This window comes from Anguilla rostrata, chromosome 16 (genome assembly GCF_018555375.3).
Source record: "Anguilla rostrata isolate EN2019 chromosome 16, ASM1855537v3, whole genome shotgun sequence".
In the NCBI taxonomy this organism is placed as follows: domain Eukaryota; kingdom Metazoa; phylum Chordata; class Actinopteri; order Anguilliformes; family Anguillidae; genus Anguilla; species Anguilla rostrata.
This window is the reverse complement of record NC_057948.1, coordinates 27301267-27325380: the sequence shown is the minus strand read 5'-3', so window position 1 is coordinate 27325380 and position 24114 is coordinate 27301267. Positions and strand designations below refer to the sequence as shown.

The 24114-nt window shown below is 51.5% G+C and overlaps 1 protein-coding gene across 2 annotated transcripts in view; it reads right to left on the bottom strand.

The window, feature by feature from the left end:
- The window catches only part of LOC135241802 (ankyrin repeat domain-containing protein 11-like), a 113188-nt gene that overhangs the window by 18880 nt on the left and 70194 nt on the right, over positions 1-24114 (bottom strand). For both annotated transcript variants that reach the window (XM_064312494.1, XM_064312493.1), the window contains 2 exons: positions 11544-11689; positions 7018-7156 (listed from right to left, as the gene is read on the bottom strand). In XM_064312494.1, coding sequence (XP_064168564.1) covers positions 7018-7156; positions 11544-11633 — 229 coding nt within the window. In that variant the 5' untranslated portion in view covers positions 11634-11689. The remainder of the gene's footprint in view (positions 1-7017; positions 7157-11543; positions 11690-24114) is intronic.

Below are 24114 nucleotides of genomic sequence, written 5' to 3'. Positions count from 1 at the left end.
CTCTTAGTGCTTAGCGTGTGTGCTCAGACCTGGCTTATTACTCTGCTGTGTTCAGATTCACACCTGCTGGTCTTTAGCACAGGTTACTCTCCTGGGATTGTTTTCAGATCTAGTCTTGAGAGAAGATTACTTAGTGGAGTGCGTGGATTCAGATCTAGTCTTGAGAGAAGGTTACTTAGTGGAGTGCGTGGATTCAGACCTAGTCTTGAGAGAAGGTTACTTAGTGGAGTGCGTGGATTCAGACCTAGTCTTGAGAGAAGGTTACTTAGTGGAGTGCGTGGATTCAGACCTAGTCTTGAGAGAAGGTTACTTAGTGGAGTGTGTGGATTCAGATCTAGTCTTGAGAGAAGGTTACTTAGTGGAGTGCGTGGATTCAGACCTAGTCTTGAGAGAAGGTTACTTAGTGGAGTGCGTGGATTCAGACCTAGTCTTGAGAGAAGGTTACTTAGTGGAGTGTGTGGATTCAGATCTAGTCTTGAGAGAAGGTTACTTAGTGGAGTGTGTGGATTCAGACCTAGTCTTGAGAGAAGGTTACTTAGTGGAGTGTGTGGATTCAGATCTAGTCTTGAGAGAAGGTTACTTATTGGAGTGCGTGGATTCAGACCTAGTCTTGAGAAAAGGTTACTTATTGGAGTGTGTAGATTCAGACCTAGTCTTGAGAGAAGGTTACTTATTGGAGTGTGTAGATCCAGACCTGGTCTGGAGAGCAGGTTATTCTGTGGAGTGTGTAGATTCAGACCTGGTCTGGAGAGCAGGTTATTCTGTGGAGTGTGTAGATTCAGACCTGGTCTTGAGAGTAGGTTACTCTGTGGAGTGTGTAGATTCAGATCTGGTCTTGAGAGTAGGTTACTCTGTGGAGTGTGTAGATTCAGATCTGGTCTTGAGAGTAGGTTACTTAGTGGAGTACGTGGATTCAGACCTGGTCTGGAGAGAAGGTTACTTATTGGAGTGTGTAGATTCAGACCTAGTCTTGAGAGAAGGTTACTTATTGGAGTGTGTAGATCCAGACCTGGTCTGGAGAGCAGGTTACTCTGTGGAGTGTGTAGATTCAGACCTGGTCTGGAGAGCAGGTTATTCTGTGGAGTGTGTAGATTCAGACCTGGTCTTGAGAGTAGGTTACTCTGTGGAGTGTGTAGATTCAGACCTGGTCTTGAGAGCAGGTTACTCTGTGGAGTGTGTAGATTCAGATCTGGTCTTGAGAGTAGGTTACTCTGTGGAGTTGTGATTCAGACCTGGTCTTGAGAGCAGGTTACTCTGTGGAGTGTGTAGATTCAGACCTGGTCTTGAGAGTAGGTTACTATGTAGGGTGTGCAGGTCAGTCTGCAGTGTGGTCTGAATGGCTGAAGGGTGGGGAGAATTTGGGTCAGCAGCTGAGGGGGATGAACCAAGCAGAGGAAGGGACTTTCCTCCCCTTGGCCAGCCACGAGCGCATGTACACACACACACACACTCTCTCTCTCACACACACACACACACACACTCTGACACACACGTTGGGAATCCAGTTCACTCCCAGCTTTATTCTTAGAAACGGCCTCCCTCAGCTGTTGGATGATCCTAAAACATGCGCTCTGTCTGACATTGGGGGGGAACATGTTGAGGGACACGCTCACTGAATCAGCTCCATCAGTGGGGGAGAGCCACTCGGAGTGTCTGAGCAGAGGAAAAGGTCAAGGCTGCACACACAGCCATTTCCTTCTACTCCAGCCCGCGGGAGCAGCACAGAGCTGCAGCGTCTCGCCACTGACCGCTGGAGCAGCGCCCTGGAGCCAGCTACGCACGGCTGGCAAACAGGAAGTCAAGGAAGAGCACACAGGAAGCGCCCACAGAATGCCAAGTCACCGTATTCTCAGCTGCCACAGAAAGGAAATGAAATGGCTCAACTTCTCTTCCTTAACACAACATGGTTTGTTTTCTGTTAGTGCGCCTGGAAAGTCCACAACACTACAGCTATGTATATATAGTAGTGTCAGCCTGACCACTGGAGAAACAAAGTGCAAGTGTTATTGTCATCTTGCTTAGCCTGCAGTACCAGTAACTAAGTAATCATTGTGCACCAACCAGCAGGCTAGCTAGCTTTACAACATACATCCCACATTAACAAGATACAAACCTCAGCCCTGTTCATTTTAGGCATCAACAAGATCAGAGGCAAATAGCTCAATTAACTTTAAGTGGAAAATAAATGAAATATGAAAGTTAACTCCTGTGCAGTACGTCAGTTCAACACACCATATTAGTTTTAGGATCATCCTAAAAAAGTGACGAGATACTGAATGACATCACAGAAGGTTCCAGCTGCGCGCAGACTCTGTGTATCCAGGCAGTCGCCGCGTACGTTACCCTGCTGAACAAAGAGCACCTTCGCGGCGTGTTGAGCGTTAAGACCCGTGGTCTGAGGTCCTGACCGGTGTGCGCATGCAGCATACTTATGAACCCAGGGAATTAAAGAAGTGCTGATCTGCTCTTCTCAATGCAGCAAAGGGTCCCCACCACAACTACAAAGAGCTCAGAAGCAGCGCTCTCTGCCAGCGAAATCTCTTAAGAGAAACCGAATGCAATTAGAGCATTCTACTGAAAAGCAAGCCGGCCCGGTCCAGACAAAATCAGATATGGTTCTCGTTTGAGCCACAACTATACAAAATGTACCGGGGTTTAAAATTACAGATAGACGGCAAGTGCAACATAACCTAGGCCCTCCCCCCAGGGGCATTCACTAATTCAATGGCAGCTTTCTGCGCGCAGTTTCTACAGACGTCTCTGGGCCTCGGCCTGCCTTCTGAAGCATAGGAGAGGCCTGCTGCTCCCTGCAACGAGCTGAATAAAGCAGCTGCTGGGGGGGACCCGCTGCTGAACAGGGACATTAGGGTGCTGCTCCCACGTGAGCGTTCGCCTGTACAGAGCGGTTAGCCTGGCGAAAGTGTGTTTGCTTCGCACATGAAGGTGTGTGTGTGTGTGTGTGCGCGCGTGTGCAGTGCCCTGCAGCGTCTCTGTCACCCTGCCTTAATGAAGACACTGCGAGGGGTGGGGGTTGGGGGGTGAGCTCACGGGCCTCTGCTGCCACGACTCCCGCCTGCTCTGAACCGTCCCCCGCGCCGCCAACCTCCCCGAAAAAGACACGGCGCCAGGCGGCGGGCGCTCCACTGCTCAGCGGAGCGGCAGTGAGGGAGAAGCACGGCTCTGTGAGACGCTTCTACAGAAACCAGTCCAGCCAGGCACGTCTTACAGGCGGGGTTTTACAGCACAAGGCCCGCATGCTTTTCCTCTGTCAGCACTCAAAATCCTCACCTTCAGAAAGAAGTTCAGTCACAGAACTCCAAATACATTAATCTACCAACAGCACCAATCTAATGATTTCAAAAGAAAATTAGTAGCCTGAAACTACAAAGGAAACTAATCGTACGGAAATAACATTCATCACGCGCGCAGTCACTATAAGAGCCTGCAGCATGCATTATACAAAATACAGGCGCTGCAACCAAGCAACAGGACGTGGGCTACAAAAAAAAACCAAAAAACACTTGAGCTTTTGTGCTGCTGTTATAAACCACAGCACAGAGAAGTGAATCCAGCAGATACAGCACAGTATCACTGCAGCACCAACACAACTGAGCCTGATACAGCACAGTATCACTGCAGCACCAACACAACTGAGCCTGATATAGCACAGTATCACTGCAGCATCAACACAACTGAGCCTGATACAGCACAGTATCACTGGACCAGGCCTAATACAGCACAGTATCACTGCAGCACCAACACAACTGAGCCTGATACAGCACAGTATCACTGCAGCACCAACACAACTGAGCCTGATACAGCACAGTATCACTGCAGCACCAACACAACTGAGCCTGATAAAGCACAGTATCACTGCAGCACCAACACAACTGAGCCTGATAAAGCACAGTATCACTGCAGCACCAACACAACTGAGCCTGATAAAGCACAGCATCACTGCAGCACCAACACAACTGAGCCTGATACAGCACAGTACCACTGAACCAGGCCTGATACAGCACAGTATCACTGCAGCACCAACACAACTGAGCCTGATACAGCACAGTATCACTGCAGCACCAACACAACTGAGCCTGATACAGCACAGTATCACTGCAGCACCAACACAACTGAGCCTGATGCAGCACAGTACCACTGCAGCATCAACACAACTGAGCCTGATACAGCACAGTATCACTGAACCAGGCCTGATACAGCACAGTATCACTGCAGCATTAACACAACTGAGCCTGATAAAGCACAGTATCACTGCAGCACCAACACAACTGAGCCTGATACAGCACAGTACCACTGCAGCATCAACACAACTGAGCCTGATACAGCACAGTATCACTGCAGCACCAACACAACTGAGCCTGATACAGCACAGTACCACTGCAGCACCAACACAACTGAGCCTGATGCAGCACAGTATCACTGCAGCATCAATACAACTGATTCCCAGAGAGACACAACTGTCGCAGTCCAGAAAGGAGATACTGCTCCTTTTTGCCAGCATTGGACTGCAGTAGGACTGGAGCAGCAGTGTTCATAGCCAGTAACAACTCTCAAAGTGCACAAGTACTGCAATGTAGCCCTGGACTCAGCAACAACAGCATTTCATTCCTCATCCATGCTCGCAGCTCGCTTCCTGCCAAAAAATGCTCCTTTATTTCCCAGCTTTCTCCACACAAAACAGCTCACAGGCTCTATCCTGCCAAATGCACATTGCACTATGCACTTCTAGGCCCTGACTGGAGAGAAGCAACCTGACACACACACGCACGCAGACACACAGACACACACACAGACACACGCACGCACGCACAGATACACACACATACACATATATATACACACACACACACACACACGCGCTGCAGTGTGCCCTCACACAGAGCCAGGTCCCGTACCTCTCTGTGCTCTCTCTCTCTCTCTCGGTTTGTGAAAGGAACAGACGCGCTGCGCTGTGAAAAGCCGGGAGCCCTGGCGTTTGTGGAGAGGGAGGTGATGTAATCACGCCGCTTCCAGATTCATATCTCTATTAGCGCAGGCAGAACAGCCAAAACCGCTACAGCACGCTGGTGTGCGGATCGCGCGTCTTACGGGGTCAGATGAAACAGCTGAGTCGCTTTCATCAGGAGCTAACCCTGCTGTTAGCGGATTATGAATCCACCCATACAGCAGGCCCATATACATAACACAGCTACAGCTCAAACGGCACCATGGCTTCACCACACCTACGGAATCTGAACCTCCAGCTCCTCCTAGAGAAAGCTAATGGTCAGGATGACGGATGGGGTGGGGTGGGGGGTGGGGGGGTGGGACTGCTGCAGCGGAGTGGCACACAGAGCGAGAGAGAAATAGAGGGGGCGAGGAGGAGTGAAGGAAGCGTGTTTACCTGAGAGCGGCTGGGAAGTGGACAGTATGGTGGTGGTGCTGGAGGGATCCCAGGCCTCTGATGGCAGGCCAGGGACCGAATCTACCAGTCCCAACGGGGGGAGGGGGGCAGACACGCATGTGCGCACATGAACACACACACACACACACAGCAACACCACAAAAACGAGGAAAAAAAAAAATGCTAAGTTGAGGTTGGGTTAGAACAACATGAAGCAAACTGAATGGGAAAGCGGGCAGACAGGGACACAGCAGAGGCCACAGCCCCTGGCACAAACAGCAGGGGGCCGATGGGAAAGGCACACACAGAGGGGCATGACCGTGCAGAATGGATCAAACAAGCAGAGAGCCAGAGAAAGAGAGGAGCACACGGGACAGAGGAAAGGAGAAAAGTGTTGGCGCGATAAAGGAAGACAAATCACAGTGTAATTCACTATGGGTGACTTACTGAGGGCTGGCAGATGCAGCAAACAGACTGAGAGGGAACACATGGCACTTTGGTGTACGTGAGTCTACGAGAGGGCACAGCAGCGACGTGGCCCTCTCTCCACTGCACTGCAGCTAGCAGCTAACGACACAAAGGAGCTGACATCCACTGCCCTGCTGCAGAACCCAGGGCCCCGCCCACATTTGCATCACAATAAACAATCGGGCCTTTGTTTCCAAAAGTAAGACAAGATTTAATGCCCACCCCGCCCCCCAGGCTCCGCCCACAGGGAGAGACCCAGTAAAACCGTGCCACAGTCATGGATCCAAAGATTGCAAATGGTTTCATTTAGAGTTTCTGTAAACAAAACAGCTGCGCTGAGTTTTGAACATATGGGCCAAAAAAGGAGGAGGGGGGGAAAAACCAGCCTATATTTAATCCGGCCCCTATATGGAAATGCTACATATCAGGAGAGAGGGGTTTTGATGCTTCCCCCAAGTCTAAGTGCAGTCACAGCATGAACAGAGTTTAAAAACTGAACTGAAAGAACGTAAAGTTCTGTACAGCTCGTGTCTGAAAAAATGAGTTCAGCAGCGGTACACAAAACATCTCTATTCCCCACAGAACGCTTCAACAATATATCAAATTCAGCCGAAACACAAGAAACTTAAACCGAAACAAAAACTACAAATATGGTCAGAAACAAAAAAAAAATGTTACAGCTATGTTTCGATATGCGTCTCAGAGACAACAAATATTTTTCACGCTCTCCTCCAGGCTTACACAAATCACAAACAACAAATAAAACAATAATCACTTTTCCATAGCCGTGCTTCTGATGCTCGGGAGCCTGACGGAGGAAATCTCCTGTAAGTGGATTATGATGCGCGTGGCCGTCGCTCGGCAGCGGCACGCACGGCAACGCACGCGGCAACGCTCGCACGGCAACGCACGCGGCAACGCTCGCACGGCAACGCACCCGGCAACGCGCATGGCGACAGACGCGCGCGGCGACAGACACACGCGGCGACAGACACACGCGGCGACAGACACACGCGGCGACACACGCGCGCCCCGCGGCGCACGCTCTCCGGGGGCTCGGGCGCACGCGGCGGGCCGCTCTCACATCTTCACACGCGCGCCGCGGCTTCCTGTCGCTTCCACAGGAAGTGAGGCGTGGGGCTCCTCACCTGAGTCTGAGTCTTTCTGATCCCCATTGGCTCCGACAGTAAAGGGCAGCTTCCTCTTCGGAGCCTTCTCTTTCATCTCCTTGACGGCATCGCTTCGGTCCAGTTTGGGAGTCTTGTTTGAAGAGATTTTGTCTTTATCCTGCAGAGCAGAAGCAGAAAGTGATTACACAAGTCCTCACATTAATCTCAAACTGAGCCACTTCCCTCAACCGAATCAGAGCCTGCAAAAAGCCCATTACAATGAAAAGCAATGTCATGGTGAATAAATCAAACTGCACAGTGTCAGATTAGCTCAATTTATTTTTTAGTAAAAACTAATGATTACAATCAGAAACTGGAACTCTCTCCATCTCCCCAACAAACAACAAGCACTGAAGCATAGAGACAGGACACAGGGAGAGATGTGCATCAATGTGTCACAGGCAGAAACAAAAGATGACAGGACACAGGCAGTGCTGCACAGAGACAGGACACAGGTAGTGCTGCACAGAGACAGGACACAGGCAGTGTTGCACAGGGTCAGGACACAGGCAGTGCTGCACAGAGACAGGACACAGGTAGTGCTGCACAGAGACAGGACACAGGCAGTGGTGCACAGAGACAGGACACAGGCAGTGTTGCACAGGGTGAGGACACAGGCAGTGCTGCAGAGACAGGACACAGGCAGTGGTGCACAGGGTGAGGACACAGGCAGTGCTGCACAGAGACAGGACACAGGCAGTGGTGCACAGAGACAGGACACAGGCAGTGCTGCACAGGGTGAGGACACAGGCAGTGGTGCACAGAGACAGGACACAGGCAGTGCTGTGCCTTGCAGTCTTTTCGAGCCACAAGCGGAGTGCCAGCTGTAGCAGAGCTGTCCCTTAACCTCCCCAGTCTGCTCACACATCCAGCAATTACAGTATTTGCAGAGTCTGACTTTTCCATGGAATTTCCTCTCGGTTCAAAAGCACAAAACGCGGTGTCCCAGACAGGAAGGAAGAATAACCACGGGCTCCGCAGCCCCAGGAAAAGCCTGCAGTGACGGCTTCATCTGACACTGCCCAAAAAAAGCGCCGCTCGGAACACAGCGGGTTCAAACGCACGAAACATTCACGTCCCAAAAGACTCGGCCATTAAAAACCTGAGCAGCTTCCCTTACAGATGGGGACAAGCTGGTAAAACGCAGTACCTATAAAAACAGGGCAGTCACAGAATCAAATGCTGACACGCCTAGCACATGCATCCTAGCCTTGATTAGAACAGCATTTGCAGGTTTATTTGGCAGAATAACGAATGACTTAAGGATTATAAAAACCCAAATCCTCAGCTTATGTAATGCCCCCCTCCCAAAAAAAAAAAAAGAAAAAGCGGGACTTGCTTTCAGATGAAGCCAGCTGAATTCTTGGCACAAGAATAACAGTCTAATTAGAGAGTTCTTTGGGTTGGGGCCTTTACTTTGCTCCAGATTCTTGGTTCCCTGCGTGGAGGCGCTGGGGGGGGGGGAATGCAGCAACCAGCGAGCTGCCCTCTGTGACCCCGCCCTGCCGCACCCCGAGATCCTGGCACAGAGCCACGTCTCGCCCTTCATCAGTCATGAGACTATGATGTCACCGCGTGCACACGGCCCTCTTCCTGGTCCTGTCAGCGCTGCGCTCCGCCGTACGCAGCGCAGTGAGAGGAGCCGTGGCCGACCGCGGGAGAGCTGCGCTCTGTGTGCGCTCTCGTACGCAGCAGTTACGCGTACAAAACAACACGCTCGCACACACAAACCACACACAGCACAAGCCTGGGTACACACACCATATGTACAAAGCAAGTGTGTGTGCTCGTACCCACACGAGTACAAAAGCATGCGCTGTACCCGCACACGACAACACACACACACACACACACACACACAAACCACACACAGCACAAGCCTGGGTACACACACCATATGCGCAAAGCAAGTGTGTGTGCTCGTACCCACACGAGTACAAAAGCATGCGCGCATGCACACGTACATAGACACACACAAACACACACACACACGCGCACACACAGCAGGGCGGGGCTCAGTGCAGTGCACACAGAGGAACAGGCAGAGCGTCGCTCCAAAGCTGCCTTCGTGAGCAGCCCTGTTTATGGGTCTCCTAGCAACGCTGGAGCTCTCTGAGCGTCTGATGCAATCCAGCCTGGAATGCTGTACATACACAAGCCGTTTCCCAGCAGCCCCGGCGGGCCAGGCGCACACTCCGCTCCTGCTGCTGCAGTCACAAACACACACTATTCCACCACACTGCAGTTACCAGCGCATACACTATTTTACCGTATGTACTCAGCAGCACAAACACACACTATTCCACTATCATTACTCAACAGCACAAATACACACACTATTCTACAGTCTGTACTCAACAGCACAAACACACATACTATTCTACAGTCTGTACTCAACAGCACAAACACACATACTATTCTACAGTCTGTACTCAACAGCACAAACACACATACTATTCTACAGTCTGTACTCAACAACACAAACACATACTATTCTACCATCTGTACTCAGCAGCACAAACACATACTATTCTACAGTCTGTACTCAACAGCACAAACACACATACTATTCTACAGTCTGTACTCAACAGCACAAACACACATACTATTCTACAGTCTGTACTCAACAGCACAAACACACATACTATTCTACAGTCTGTACTCAACAGCACAAACACACATACTATTCTACAGTCTGTACTCAACAGCACAAACACACATACTATTCTACAGTCTGTACTCAACAGCACAAACACACATACTATTCTACCGTCTGTACTCAGCAGCATAAAAACACATACTATTCTACCGTCTGTACTCAACAACACAAACACATACTATTCTACCGTCTGTACTCAGCAGCATGAAAACACACACTATTATACCACACAGGAGTCACGAGCACACACACTATTCTACCATCAGGACAAAGCAGTCACAAACACACACACTATTCTACCGTTTGGACTCAACAGCACAAAAACACACACTATTCCACCACACAGCAGTTACCAGCACACACACACACACTATTCTACTGTCCGTACTAAACAGCACAAACACACACACACACACACTATTCCACCATCCGTACTAAACACCACAAACACACACACACTATTCCAATGCACAGGCTGTGCCCTCCAGCTGCACCTCACTCTCATACATGAACATGACTGGGCTTTGGACACGGCACCTACAACCACTTAACCCCATTCCCACACATCTATCAGGAACACACAGACAGTTTAAATGGAATGAATAGCTGGCTGTTCACTGAACATGGCTTCTTTTCCCAAGCTGTTCTCTGGCACAACTGTTTATTATGTTATTTGAATTATTCTGAGTCACTATGAGAAACAGAGTTTCTAAGAATAACTGCCGATCAGTCTAGGAAACTGCTGTTCACACAAAAATATTAGGCAGATTGCAGCTAATTGAAACAAAATGATGACAGTGAGGAGATTTAAAGCTGAGAGGGGGAGACTGTAGCTTTACTAAGCACAACGAGGAGATGATGCTACTGATAAACAGACCCCTCTCTCTCCCCCTCTCTATCTCTCTCTCTCGCCTTCTTTCTCTCTTTCTCAGTCTCTCTCTCAGTCTCTCCTGAGCAAACGCACACTAATGCCAGAGGAGAGGCACATGCCCTGGATCAGTCCTCAACCTTTTCTTCAGAAACACTAACTATGGAGCTGATTTTGTTGACGGCAGAGCTTTGCTAAACAGCTGAGAAATAAGGACTTGCATTTCACTGAAAGTCAAAGTTTGTTCACTCCATCCAGGCTACGGTTTCACTTTAGCACTGTACAGATAGAGCAGTTACCAACCAGCATAAAGCAGCCCTCTGTCCTCATCAGTAACCACAAAAATAACTAAAGCCAACAGGTTACATCAACAATAACAAAAGAGAACTTCAATTTCAAGCTATGGCTATTTAGGAACCTGCTGTGCTTTCTTAAATGTAGTCTTCAAAGGAGTCTCAAACTTAAACAGAGAACACCGTCATCTAACACAGAGACACTGACACAATACGGTTTTAAAAATGTTTGCTAACAAAGTGCTGACCAATACAGTTTGGTCCTCTGCATTTCGTTTGGGTTGGCATTGCTAGCATTAGAACAGTCAAGTTTTCCTGTCCTGGTATAGTAAGGGAAGAGGAACATGGCCACGGTCAGAAGGTCTTGGGTCAGAACTGCTGAGGAACTCTCCCAGGTTTCAGTGGGGCACTGACCCTATCCCCCTGCCCTGCAGGACCACGGATCGTGAGAGTCCAGGGTTCAAAGCAAAAGGCCAGGGCTTCACGTACATTGGGGAGAAGGGCCATCGCTACACGGAGGTCACCCAGAATTGGCCCTTGAGGGAAAACTACGGCCCGTCCACGTCCAGCAGCATGCATGGGCCGCCCCGAGCGCTGGGAGACGTCCCAGGACCCGGGGAGCGCTGGGAGACGACCCGGGACCAGAGGAGGGCGCAGAGGCCGCGGCGGAGGGCTCGGGTCTTACCTTCTTCCCAGGCTGCTTCTCCACCATGTCGGTGTTGAGCGGGAAGTCCTCCAGCTGGGGCGTTTTAGAACCCCCGCCCTTGGGCATCATTCAGCTCTCGCCACCGCAAGCCTCATTCACGCTTCCATCGCATCGTCATCGACCGTCTGCCAGGGGACAAAGAGAGACGCAGACATTAGCACCTCCGCTCCGAGCGCCTCCTCAGCGCCTCCTCAGCGCCTCCCCAGCGCCTCCCCAGCGCACAGCGGCCTCCCGTCCGCGCCGGCTCACACTCTCCACATGGAGCGATCAGGAGCTGAGGCTACACACCGCAGCGCTGAAGCTCTGCTCTCCCCTGTAGGGCTGGGATGGGTCTGACTGGGCTGCTAAACACACACATGACTGAAGAACACCGTAATGCAGTCTGGAAAATGTAGGCCTTAAGCACAAATGAGCGCAGAAGCAGCCTTTGAGCATCGATAACCACACGTTTTTATACGGTGCAGAATTCGCCCCTTTGAGGCACAAGAAGATGATGTACAAAGTGAAGATGGGGAATAATGGACGTCACATATCAAAACCTGCAAAGACGAACATTACTGCACTTCGGCTTGAATATCCTGGTATCTACAGATTCATAGAGCAAGATCTCTTGTCAGTTGACATGATGTCAAGTTGTAGGCAATAATAAAGACATTTATCATAGACAGCCACAGACTTCTGCAGGAAGGTAGATTGTCAAATTAAGAGGAGAAAAATGAATCCACTGCCTACACGCAACTCTGGCAAGCATGCTTCTGTTGCATGGTAACACTGTAGATCCGGCCTGGCCATTCCAAACTGCCACATACCCTGTTTATTGTTTCTGAAACGGATTTCACAACCTTGGCATGGAACACAGTCATGAATGCACACCTGCTGTAGGGTAATATGACTAAATTATATGCAGGGGGCTCCTCAGCGCTACTTGTCCCTTGATGTTTTTTCTCCAGGGTACAGATGGAATACAACCCTTTCCTCTGTGCCAAGCAAAAACATGGCATTCTGCTACAATCCTGATGCTCTCCAGCTGCCTGTCTCCAATTAAAACCAGCCATTTAGCCCTACCCAAAACCGCTTCCCAGTACATCATAAACACACTGTCCTTTCAAAGTGTTGAACATCCATGACCCTAATGGAAGGATACACACCAGGGTTTTTTTTATTTGCAGCTGGAACCTGAGACAGCAGGAACAGGAAGTATGAAGCATGAGCTATCGACCAATGAGCTGATCGGGTTCCTGTTTCCTGTTCCTTGGGATTTCCTTTCACAGAACAGCTACAGTGTCTCATGCTTGCCTGCACTGCCAGGCCCAGCCAATCAGTGGGAACAGAGGAAACTGCTAAACTTTTTAACAATGACAGGCAATATACAAGTGAACAGTCATAATCTGAGAATCTACTAGTCAGTACATACTTTTTGTTATTAACTAACAAGGATATTTAGTCATAGCTTGTTAGTCACAAAACAGCAGTTTGCTAGGAAGTTCTGTCAGTTTAAACACTATAAGCAAGCAACAGTAAACTTTTGAGTGAACGGCAATTTTAAAACTTTCAAAATCTATAACCACACAGTCAAGGCAGCTAATCAAGATGATAAATCAAATCTAAAATTCTCAATATTTTATAACACAGCGCAGCAGGTATTGCTCCAAAAGCGGCCATTTTCTACAGCCTCTTTTGATATGCTGTCTGGCAGCGTTCTGAATCTGACAGCCCTCACTCTGCAGGATGACTGCGCTGGCAGCACGTACTGCAGAGCTTTATAGACGACATTAACCAGCAGTAGACTGATGCACATTTCAGATTGCAAATTTGCTAGCCAGGAGTTCTGGAGCTGGTGTACAGCCAGGTTCATTTAAATTCTCTATAGGGACACTAGTAAGGAAACAGTATGAGCCTCTATAGGACGCCTGAGAGGTTTAGGCTGCACCGCTGAATAATGCCTTATTGTGTTCTCAGCTTTCATCTCTTTGGGGGAAGTGGAACGCACATGAGGAAATGCACAACATCATCCATTCCAAACACAGGACTCATTTCCTCTGCTTACTCTAATCAAAAGCACCACAGCATCTGCAATCAGCATGTGTGTGTCAGCCCAGCCTCTCCCCGCAAGCCCTAACTCATCGCACATGAGTCTGCACTGTAGGTACAGTACGGTACAGTCAGGCCATGAGTCTGCACTGTAGGTACAGTACGGTACAGTCAGGCCATGAGTCTGCACTGTAGGTACAGTACGGTACAGTCAGGCCATGAGTCTGCACTGCAGGTACAGTACGGTACAGTCAGGCCATGAGTCTGCACTGCAGGTACAGTACGGTACAGTCAGGCCATGAGTCTGCACTGTAGGTACAGTACGGTACAGTCAGGCCATGAGTCTGCACTGTAGGTACAGTACGGTACAGTCAGGCCATGAGTCTGCACTGTAGGTACAGTACGGTACAGTCAGGCCATGAGTCTGCACTGTAGTACAGTACGGTACAGTCAGGCCATGAGTCTGCACTGTAGGTACAGTACGGTACAGTCAGGCCATGAGTCTGCACTGTAGGTACAGTACGGTACAGGCAGGCCATGAGTCTGCACTGTAGGTACAGTACGGTACAGTCAGGCCATGAGTCTGCACTGTAGGTACAGTACGGTACAGGCAGGCCATGAGTCTGCACTGTAGGTACAGTACGGTACAGGCAGGCCATGAGTCTGCACTGTAGGTACAGTACGGTACAGTCAGGCCATGAGTCTGCACTGTAGGTACAGTACGGTACAGTCAGGCCATGAGTCTGCACTGTAGGTACAGTACGGTACAGTCAGGCCATGAGTCTGCACTGTAGGTACAGTACGGTACAGTCAGGCCATGAGTCTGCACTGCAGGTACAGTACGGTACAGTCAGGCCATGAGTCTGCACTGTAGGTACAGTACGGTACAGTCAGGCCATGAGTCTGCACTGTAGGTACAGTACGGTACAGGCAGGCCATGAGTCTGCACTGTAGGTACAGTACGGTACAGTCAGGCCATGAGTCTGCACTGTAGGTACAGTACGGTACAGTCAGGCCACGTTCCAGCCCCACCATTCTCCTGGAATCTGCTTCCATTGTGCCGGCGATTGCGCCAAGCTGAACTAGACAGCAGTGTATCCCCGTCCACCCCACCTCTCCAAACGCTCCGCACCATGGGTACAGTTGCCCATGAGCAGATCACGCAGGATTCCTGTCACCAACTCTCCACAGCCGGGACGCCAGGTACATCTCCCATGAGCATCTCTGGGATTCATGTACATACATGGCAGCAGATGTTGGTTATGATGTTCTCCAAAAAGAAATGCCCCTCTGGCCACTTCTAGATACACAGTTGTTTGGTTTCTGCAAACTGCTTGGCAGCAGATGTGGCCTCTCTGATCAGCAACTACTCTGTAATGGTGTTTGGGGAAGGTCTGACTACAAGGGGAGTACTCCTCTGCTCAGACAGCAGTGAGGCCAGTCAGCTTCCTCTGCTCATCAGCTTCCTACTGTCTCTCTAGACTTTGGTGCTTGATTGACAGGGACATTTCCCTCCCTATTCACAGCACAAGAACACAGAGAACCATTTACTCAAATAACTGAACCCCCCCCACACACACACACACACACAGGCAGGCAATAAAGCACAAGATTAATCTACATTAAATTCAAAATAAGATGGAAAAATAATCAATGCTCAATATACCCTACAAGATGAAGATCAGATTGGCCAACATTAAGTACCTCAAGACAACGACCACCACGTCAACTGACTGTTCCAAACTCTCCTCAGGAGAATGCAGTGTGATTTCGAATCACTTCACAGCACATCATTATTTATACACTCTGTGGAACTGACCCAGCTCTTTGTTCTGCTTCCACACACATCTTACACGGTGTTAGAAATGCACACCATCCATCTGGGCCTGCTGATGAAGACAGGAAACAGCGCTCACACAGCGAAGGGCTGCTCAGTGCTGCTCCATAGCGACGCTGCTCCTGTCATACTGGAGCAGAGCGTGAGTCAGGAGCTCACTGTTCCCTATCTCAGCTCCCCCAGTGCAGATATGTAGTAAATGTACTGAAGGGAGGGAGTGTTCAGTTTAGGGAAGATAAACCGGAACAGCAATAACAGAAACGCACACAGGAGGACGGGCGAGCGGAAAGCTCAGGGCCCGTGAGAGCACATCTGCGGCGAGGGAGAGCTCGCTTTTTCCGCTGCTCTTTTTATAGCACCGCAGCAGCACGTGACGGCTAATCAGTGTTTGTGAACCAGCTCGGCCCGGTGGGAAAGCACCTATTACTGCTGCCATCCGCTCGGCTGGCTGAGGCCAGGCATGCCACCCCCACCCCCGCTCCTTTCACCTTGGCCTGGCTACCCACGGTTCCAGGAAGAGCCGGCAGAGAGTCCGAGCAATGCTAATGCTGCAGTGATTAACCGCAGTTTCCAACAGACACCAGATATGCACACAGCGATACAGCAAGACTGGGTAGCAGCAAGCTTGTGTGTGAGGGGTCGAGGGGGGTCTGAGTGCGTCAAGCACAGGGGCATGTCAGACTGGGGGCTGCTGCAGGGCGTATCAGACTGGGGGCTGCTGCAGGGTGTGTTCGACTGGGAGCTGCTGCAGGGCGTGTCAGACTGGGGGCTGCTGCAGGGCGTGTCAGACTGGGGGCTGCTGCAGGACGTGTCAGACTGGGGGCTGCTGCAGGGCATGTCAGACTGGGGGCTGCTGCAGGGTGTGTTAGACTGGGGGCTTCTGCAGGGTGTGTTAGACTGGGGGCTGCTGCAGGGTGTGTTAGACTGGGGCTGCTGCAGGGTGTGTTAGGCTGGGGCTGCTGCAGGGTGTGTTAGACTGGGGGCTGCTGCAGGTGTGTTAGACTGGGCACTGCTGCAGGGTGTGTTAGGCTGGGGGCTGCACGGTGTGTCATACTGGGAGCTGCTGCAGGGTGTGTTCGACTGGGAGCTGCTGCAGGGCGTGTCAGACTGGGGGCTGCTGCAGGGCGTGTCAGACTGGGGGCTGCTGCAGGGTGTGTTAGACTGGGGGCTGCTGCAGGGTGTGTTAGACTGGGGGCTGCTGCAGGGTGTGTTAGACTGGGGGCTGCTGCAGGGTGTGTTAGGCTGGGGCTGCTGCAGGGTGTGTTAGGCTGGGGCTGCTGCAGAGGTGTTAGACTGGGGCTGCTGCAGGGTGTGTTAGACTGGGGGCTGCTGCAGGTGTGTCAGACTGGGGCTGCTGCAGGGTGTGTTAGACTGGGCGCTGCTGCAGGGTGTGTTAGACTGGGGGCTGCTGCAGGTGTGTTAGACTGGGGCTGCTGCAGGGTGTGTTAGACTGGGGCTGCTGCAGGGTGTGTTAGACTGGGGGCTGCTGCAGGGTGTGTTAGACTGGGGGCTGCTGCAGGGTGTGTTAGACTGGGCGCTGCTGCAGGGTGTGTTAGACTGGGCGCTGCTGCAGGGTGTGTTAGACTGGGCACTGCTGCAGGGTGTGTTAGGCTGGGGGCTGCTGCAGGGTGTGTTAGACTGGAGGCTGCTGCAGGGTGTGTTAGACTGGGGGCTGCTGCAGGGTGTGTTAGACGGCACTGCTGCAGGTGTGTTAGGCTGGGGGCTGCTGCAGGTGTGTTAGGCTGGGGCTGCTGCAGAGTGTGTTAGACTGGAGGCTGCTGCAGGGTGTGTTAGACTGGGGGCTGCTGCAGGGTGTGTTAGACTGGGGGCTGCTGCAGGGTGTGTTAGACTGGGGGCTGCTGCAGGGTGTGTTAGACTGGGCACTGCTGCAGGGTGTGTTAGGCTGGGGGCTGCACGGTGTGTCATACTGGGAGCTGCTGCAGGGTGTGTTCGACTGGGAGCTGCTGCAGGGCGTGTCAGACTGGTGGTAGCTTGGCTAACCTCGCAACAACACAGACAGGAAACTGAAAGGAAGGAAATACCAGAATATCTTCGTGGCAGGGCTGCAGGGCACACTCGCACTGGTGCTCGTGGTCAGGAGAAGGATTAGAAACCAGACACACACACACACACAATCACACTTACACCATGGACCCAGACAGTGTGAAGAAACTGCACTTTGTGGCTATGGTTGATTCTACACTAGCTGCACTCAATCTCAACTAGGGTGAAAACAAAACAGCGTGGCACAGCCCTGCTCCCTCTCCCCGTCCAGATACGGAATAACTGAACATCCAGCTGAATAACAGCACGCCTTCCACGGTCAGGCAGCGGTCACTGTTCCACCTGACCGAACGCGCACTGCGGTCTCTCGTACGCAGACGCAAACAGAACTGTGAATGGCGCTCGAAATAAAGGTCCGTAGGCAGCGTGCATCAGCTCGGAGTGCAATCATTTACAGAGTAAACCCGTCTGAAGAGCAGAGGCGCGTGGTGTTGTGTTTTATTAAACGCAGCTCTGCTCTCACACCCCCGGCTCCCGTACGAGCGCTACGGCCCCGCCTCCCACCTGCAGCCAGCGTATTTACATTTAATATAAGAAGTGGTGCAGAAGGCGCTGTTTGGTGTGCAAATACCTCGCTGCAGAAGCCAGCCCAGGCCCCACTGCGGTATCCAGGCAACCGGGCCCAGATTGGCTTTGGAGCCCGTGACCTGCGCAGACTCATTTCATTAGGCCTCTTTTGTAGAGAGGGGGGGAAAGGCAAACAGGGAGCGCGGAAACAGCGTGGCCCCTGATTAAGAGACGCCCCGCCCCTCTGCCCACCGCTCGCGGCTCATTACCGCCACGCCCCCGCTCCCAAACGCCCGTCTCCCGGGCCGGCCAATCGCAGCGCAGCGCCGTGCGACAGCGTCAGCTCCACGGCGATATGAGTTTTAATAAACTCGTTCAGCCCGGCGTGTGGGCAGCGCGTTCACTTCCGCTCTCTCTCTCTCTCTCGTAAAGAGGGGGTCCCGGAGAGACCGGGCGTCCTCCCTGCAGCTGCCGCCGACGCCGTGCCGCTACTGGGCCGGCGCTGTGCCGGCAAACCTAATAAAAAGTAATAATGCACTAAACAGAGTCTAAGAGAGCGGCCGGCGCGTGCAGGCTGCGATGGGTCCTGCTGGGGCTCTGTGTGTGTGTGTGCGCGCGTATGTGTGTTTGTGTGTGTATGTGTGTGTGCGCGCGTATGTGTATGCGTGCAAGCGTGTGTGTGTGTGTGTGCAAGTGTGTGTAGGCGTGCATGCATATGTGTGTGTGTCTGCGTGTGTGTATGTATGCGTGCGTGCGGGTGGGTGGGTGTGCATGCATGTGTGTGTGTGTGTCTGTGTATGCATGCGAGTGTGTGTGTGTGCATGTGTGTGTCTGTGTGTGTGTGTGCGTGCGTGTGTGTGATGTCCACTGCAGGCCTGGCACTGGAGGTGAGATGATCTCCCTAGATAATCCACGCTGCTGCTTCTTCCTCCGCCCATCTCCAGAACTCCACCATTCATCTCTCTACGCCTCACCCGCGCTTCCCACCGCAAAAGAACTCACAGGCATAAGAAAGCAGCAATGATACAGCAATGACTGCGCTGGAATCAGCCCCTTCCCTTTCACTAACAGGCAGGCCAGGGATTAGATTTGGGCTGACTGATCCTGGACCAGTCCTCACCGCCACCGTTTACCCAGAGCCAACAGTAAGAGCACAGACCCTGTTGCCTAGCGATGCGTGGCAGGAGCACAGTGCCAGCGAATGGGGCTCGAGCAGCAATCAAACTGCTCCTCTGCATGTAATCTCAGCTGCTGCTCAGCTCCTATTTTCAACCTCATTCTCTCTCTGGGCACCCACTCATCTTCAGCACTTTTAAACCATTTAAGAACGGGAGAGCAAAAAGCCCCGTGCTCAGCAGACACGCAGCTGGACATGCTATCACACTGACCAGCGACTTCAGGGCTGTTCATTCTGCACTCCCGTTTTCTGAACGTGGAATTAGCGACACGTCACGCGTTTAAAGCTGACGCACAGTTAAGGCTATTCCTGAACGGCTTTCTGAAAGACTCATGAATCCAGAAACCTGTGCCAGTTCATTTGCTTCGATTCTTTCCGCAAATCGTGCGGAAGAAACGGAGAGCCACTTCATCTGAGCGAATTAACGGACGGGCAAATACTGACGAGCGTCTTCTCTGAGAGAGACTCGCCGCGATTCTCGGCTAGCGCGGTTACGCTAAGACCCGCGACGAGAACGCCCGCAAACGCCAATCCACGGATGAACGACATGAGATCAAAATGCTGAACGTGAACATATTTTCACCAAAAGCAATGACACATTCATCACGTTTCTACCTGGAGGAATGAAAACACACAGCAGACTGAAAGGGGAAGAAGCACAGTGAGGAGAAACACTGATAACCCACAGGCTCAGCTGAATGCTGATTGGTTGTTTTGGAAAAGATGCACGTGTGGAGCTGACGCACGCGACGCGTGTTCAGAGCGCTGAACACAGCCCCCACACCTCACTCCCCACACCTCGCGGCAGGCACCGAACAGCGCAGAAGTGCCGTACCAAATACCGCGATAGAATTCTCCCGGTGACTGATTATGGGGACAATTCGCATGCATGCCGGAACCTGGTCCCCCTGTCCTCCTCATTCAGGGCACCATGGGGGTTTCATTAGGAGGATCATCACCATCTCTTTCCAATTCAAACCCTCGCACTCACCGCTGTACTGCAGCACGATGCACGCAGACCGAGGGACTGCGATGAAACCGCAGGGCCTCGCTGGTGACCGAGCGTTACATCATCACATCGGCTGATCTCAGCCCAGCTTAAAGAGGGACGCTCTCACAGACTGACAGGTGTACCACAATCGATCGTATCTGCATTGGCTGACAATAGCATAAAATGAACTTACCAATACCGATATGACCATGACACAGTATTATCGTACATCCCTAACTGTATGACAGATGTACATATACCATGCAGATCAGCTAATGCTACATCAGTATTAATCTATAAGAGCTTCACTCTTTCCCGCCCTCCTGGATTGTCGAGTATCGTCCTTCACAGGGCTGTTTTCTATACAGGCTCATACCGCATTTTTTACGGGATGTTGCTGCATTTCTAACGCTGTGTGAGATGTGTGTGGAAGCAGAAGGAAGAGCCGGGTGAGCTTCACACAGTGAATATATAACGACACACTGTGAACTGATCTGAAATCACACTGCAGTCTCCTGGGGACTGAGGTGGTCCTGGGGGCGAGCTGACGGACTACTGGGTTTTGTCAAATGTATTCCTCATCCTGTAAGGTATGTACTGCAACCTGACATCATACCAGCAGATGAATACACTATCTCTGACAGAATACATGCAATGAATGTACATTTTAACGGTGCATTTGTGCCTGTTCTATTCCCTTAGTCCTCCATGTATCTAGGAGGGTGGATGGGCATTTGTGTGTGTGTGTGTCTGTATGGGGGATACACACACTCCACTGTATACACCCTGCGTAAATTTCCAAAACAAATGAGCACATTACCAACAGCTCCCGCCCACTCATCTCACTTGTACACAAATGACATCAGTGAGAAGAGTGAAAGGCTGAGCAGCCTGCGGACACACACACTGCTGCTGCTGCTCTCACACACACACACACACACACACACACACACACAAGAATGCACATGTACATGCACACTTACAAACATACAAATACAAATGGACACCTGCACACGAATCCGCATACACGCATGCGCACACATACATACACATACAAACACACACACACACACACCATGCCCAGAGCATTCTGCTGTAAAGCTGGCTCGCTCGCTCCGCGGTGCCGCTCTCTCTCCCCCTGTGATTGGTGTTAAATACGCTCGCTGCCTCGTGCGCGACTCTGCATTTAAAATGAGCCCGCTCTGCTGTCGGCCAGATCGACAGAGCGACGGTTATCAGCCTGGCCACGCGCACGCAGAAATAAGGGCTCGGTTATGACCAGGAACACCAATCAGAATGCATGTGCGCATGTGGCAGTGGGCAGTGCCTGTAAGCCCCGCCCACCTCGGGCCATGTGACTCCGACAGAGCCGTGTGAGGCTGCAGGGAGGCCGCAGTCCCCCAGAAAGGGCGCCCCGCTCAGGCATCTGGATCCCCCTTAATTGAAATGTTATTCATTTAGAAGTACCTGCTTTAGTTTCATTACTGTAATTCACAGGGCTTTCCTTGGGCTTAATTTAATTACCCGTGATATAAATAAATCTATGAGCCAGAAGGGCAATAAGGCCTCCAGCTAATGGAAATAATCACAACAATAATAAAGTCTGGGGTCCAGTTTACGGAGATAGCGGCTGGATTAGCCGGAGCGGCTGGTCTTCTGCAGGGAGCAGCGCACGGCTAGCCTGCATCTGCACTGGGGCAGGATTTCAGCGAGAAGCAGCATGAATGGCTTATCACTGAGGCTTTAGCCGCATGCACACATCTCCTCCCAACCCTCACTGTTAACCTCTTTTACATGCTTAGGAAGCAGAACTGAGAGCTGCACTGAAGTTCACAATGTGGAATAAAAGCTCACAGCTGGCCCCTGACCAGGCTTGCTCTCCAGAGCAGGGTAGTGAGTGCAGGGGAGGGCTCAGAGCCCCAGATACAGGCAGACACAGTGGAGGCCCTGCCCAGGCCTAAGATGCAGAGCCCCAGATACAGGCAGACACAGCGGAGGCCCTGCCCAGGCCTAAGATGCAGAGCCCCAGATACAGGCAGACACAGCAGAGGTCCCGCCCAGGCTGGGGCTGCAGAGCTCTCTGTACTACAGTGTGCCCTGAGCAGCTTGGCCCACAGACTGATGCCCCGAGCCGGAGCCAGAGAAACAGACCAGTGCTCCGTCCTCTCTCAGCTCAGCTGTGACTCACACCGACGCGGCCGCGCGCGCAGAAGCGCACGCACGCGCTCACACGCTCACGTCAGGCTGCAGCGCTGCACTACCCGCCGAGCCATTTCATCCCCCCCCCCCCGTCACTCCACGTGCCCCGCATGCAAACGGTCGCCTTAACCGCTCCCTCTGCGTTCTCTCCGGCGCGGTCAGCTTCACCGCGAGCGAACTGAACGCACGAAGGCCGGTCGAAGATACGCAACACAGCAACGCAGCGGTCAGATCAGCTGCATCTCTCACACAGACGTGGAAGGATCTTTAACTGGAGAAGCCCTCCCCGGACTCATGGGTTCACCCTGTACCTTCTGCACGGCCAGAATTGCAGGGCACTCTCCGCTCTAGCCTTTACTGCCTCTCAAATTACAGGCTCCAGACTAAAGGCAATCACCACCTCCACGCCGTCTAAATCCTGCACCTCCACAAGCCTCCCAATCACGGGCAAGCACAGAGCCCCAGGAAAACGTGTCTTCAGTCTGCGAGACTGCTCCAAAAAGCACACCGCGTCCCAATTCGATGCCACTTCCCACTGAAATACTCCACAGTAAGTAAGTTAGGTAACACATAAAAATACAAAAAAAAACTGCATATTATGATAACATGCCTGTTAAAAACCAACAGTTAACATTTAAGGTGTTGAAATGTCATCAAGCGCTGAGTGAGCGAATGAAACTAACCCTTCTGCTCATTATCCTGATGTGTGCAGCACCACCCTGTCTTACGGTCTCAGAAACACAGCACAGGATTAAATGGTAAATGGTAAATGGACTGCATTTATATAGCGCTTTTATCCAAAGCGCTTTACAATTGATGCCTCTCATTCGCCAGAGCATTTAGGGGTTAGGGGTTAGGTGTCTTGCTCAAGGACACTTCGACACGCCCAGGGCGGGGTTTGAACCGGCAACCCTCCGAATTCCAGATAATCGGTCTTACCTCCTGAGCTATGTCGCCCCATTAACTACGGCTCAATAACTCTGTTAGGGAAGCACAACTCTACTCAAACTGACTCAGAGGGAATCAAAGCAGGGAGGAATGCAGGAGGGATGACATAGCCAATCAGATACAGGGGCTGAGAATTCTGTGGGAATTTGGCCATGACAAGCAGTATAAAGGCCCAGTGAGTCAGGACATGATTCATTTCTCACCCTGCAGAACAGAGCCCCATCACTGTGCTGGACACTGGGTTTTCAGCTTTGTCCAATAGGAAGCATGCCCCCGACAGGCCCACCAACACCTGTTCCAGCAGAAACTTAATTTCCCAGGACACCTCCCATTCAAGCACTAACCAAGCCTACCCCTGCTTAGCTTCAGCTAAGAACTACATGAAGAGTCAGTGTGGACATCATGAACACTGCTGTTAACACTGCATTAACTTTACATATTTTTTAAGCAAGCAAAGCTTTCCAAAAGAAATCGGTTCATCACAAAACAAATGTGAAAACCGATTTCTGTTAGCCTGCCGACAAAAGCCAAAGCCAACCCGTAAGGCTGTGACAAAAACAAATATAAAACGCTTCAATTCGTTTTAATCTCGGCTAATTTTATTCCCGAACACATCTTTGCGCACCTCGCGGTTCTTCGGCGGCTGCCTGCACGTGAGCGGCTCTGATGAAAGACCGAAGCGTCCGCTCCCGCCTCAGCAGGCAGCGCGAGCGCTAATTAGCCCGCGGGGATGAGAGGCGTCTTCCTGCGCGCTAGCAGAGCTGCTCCAGCAGAGCTGCTCCAGCCGAGGCCCAAA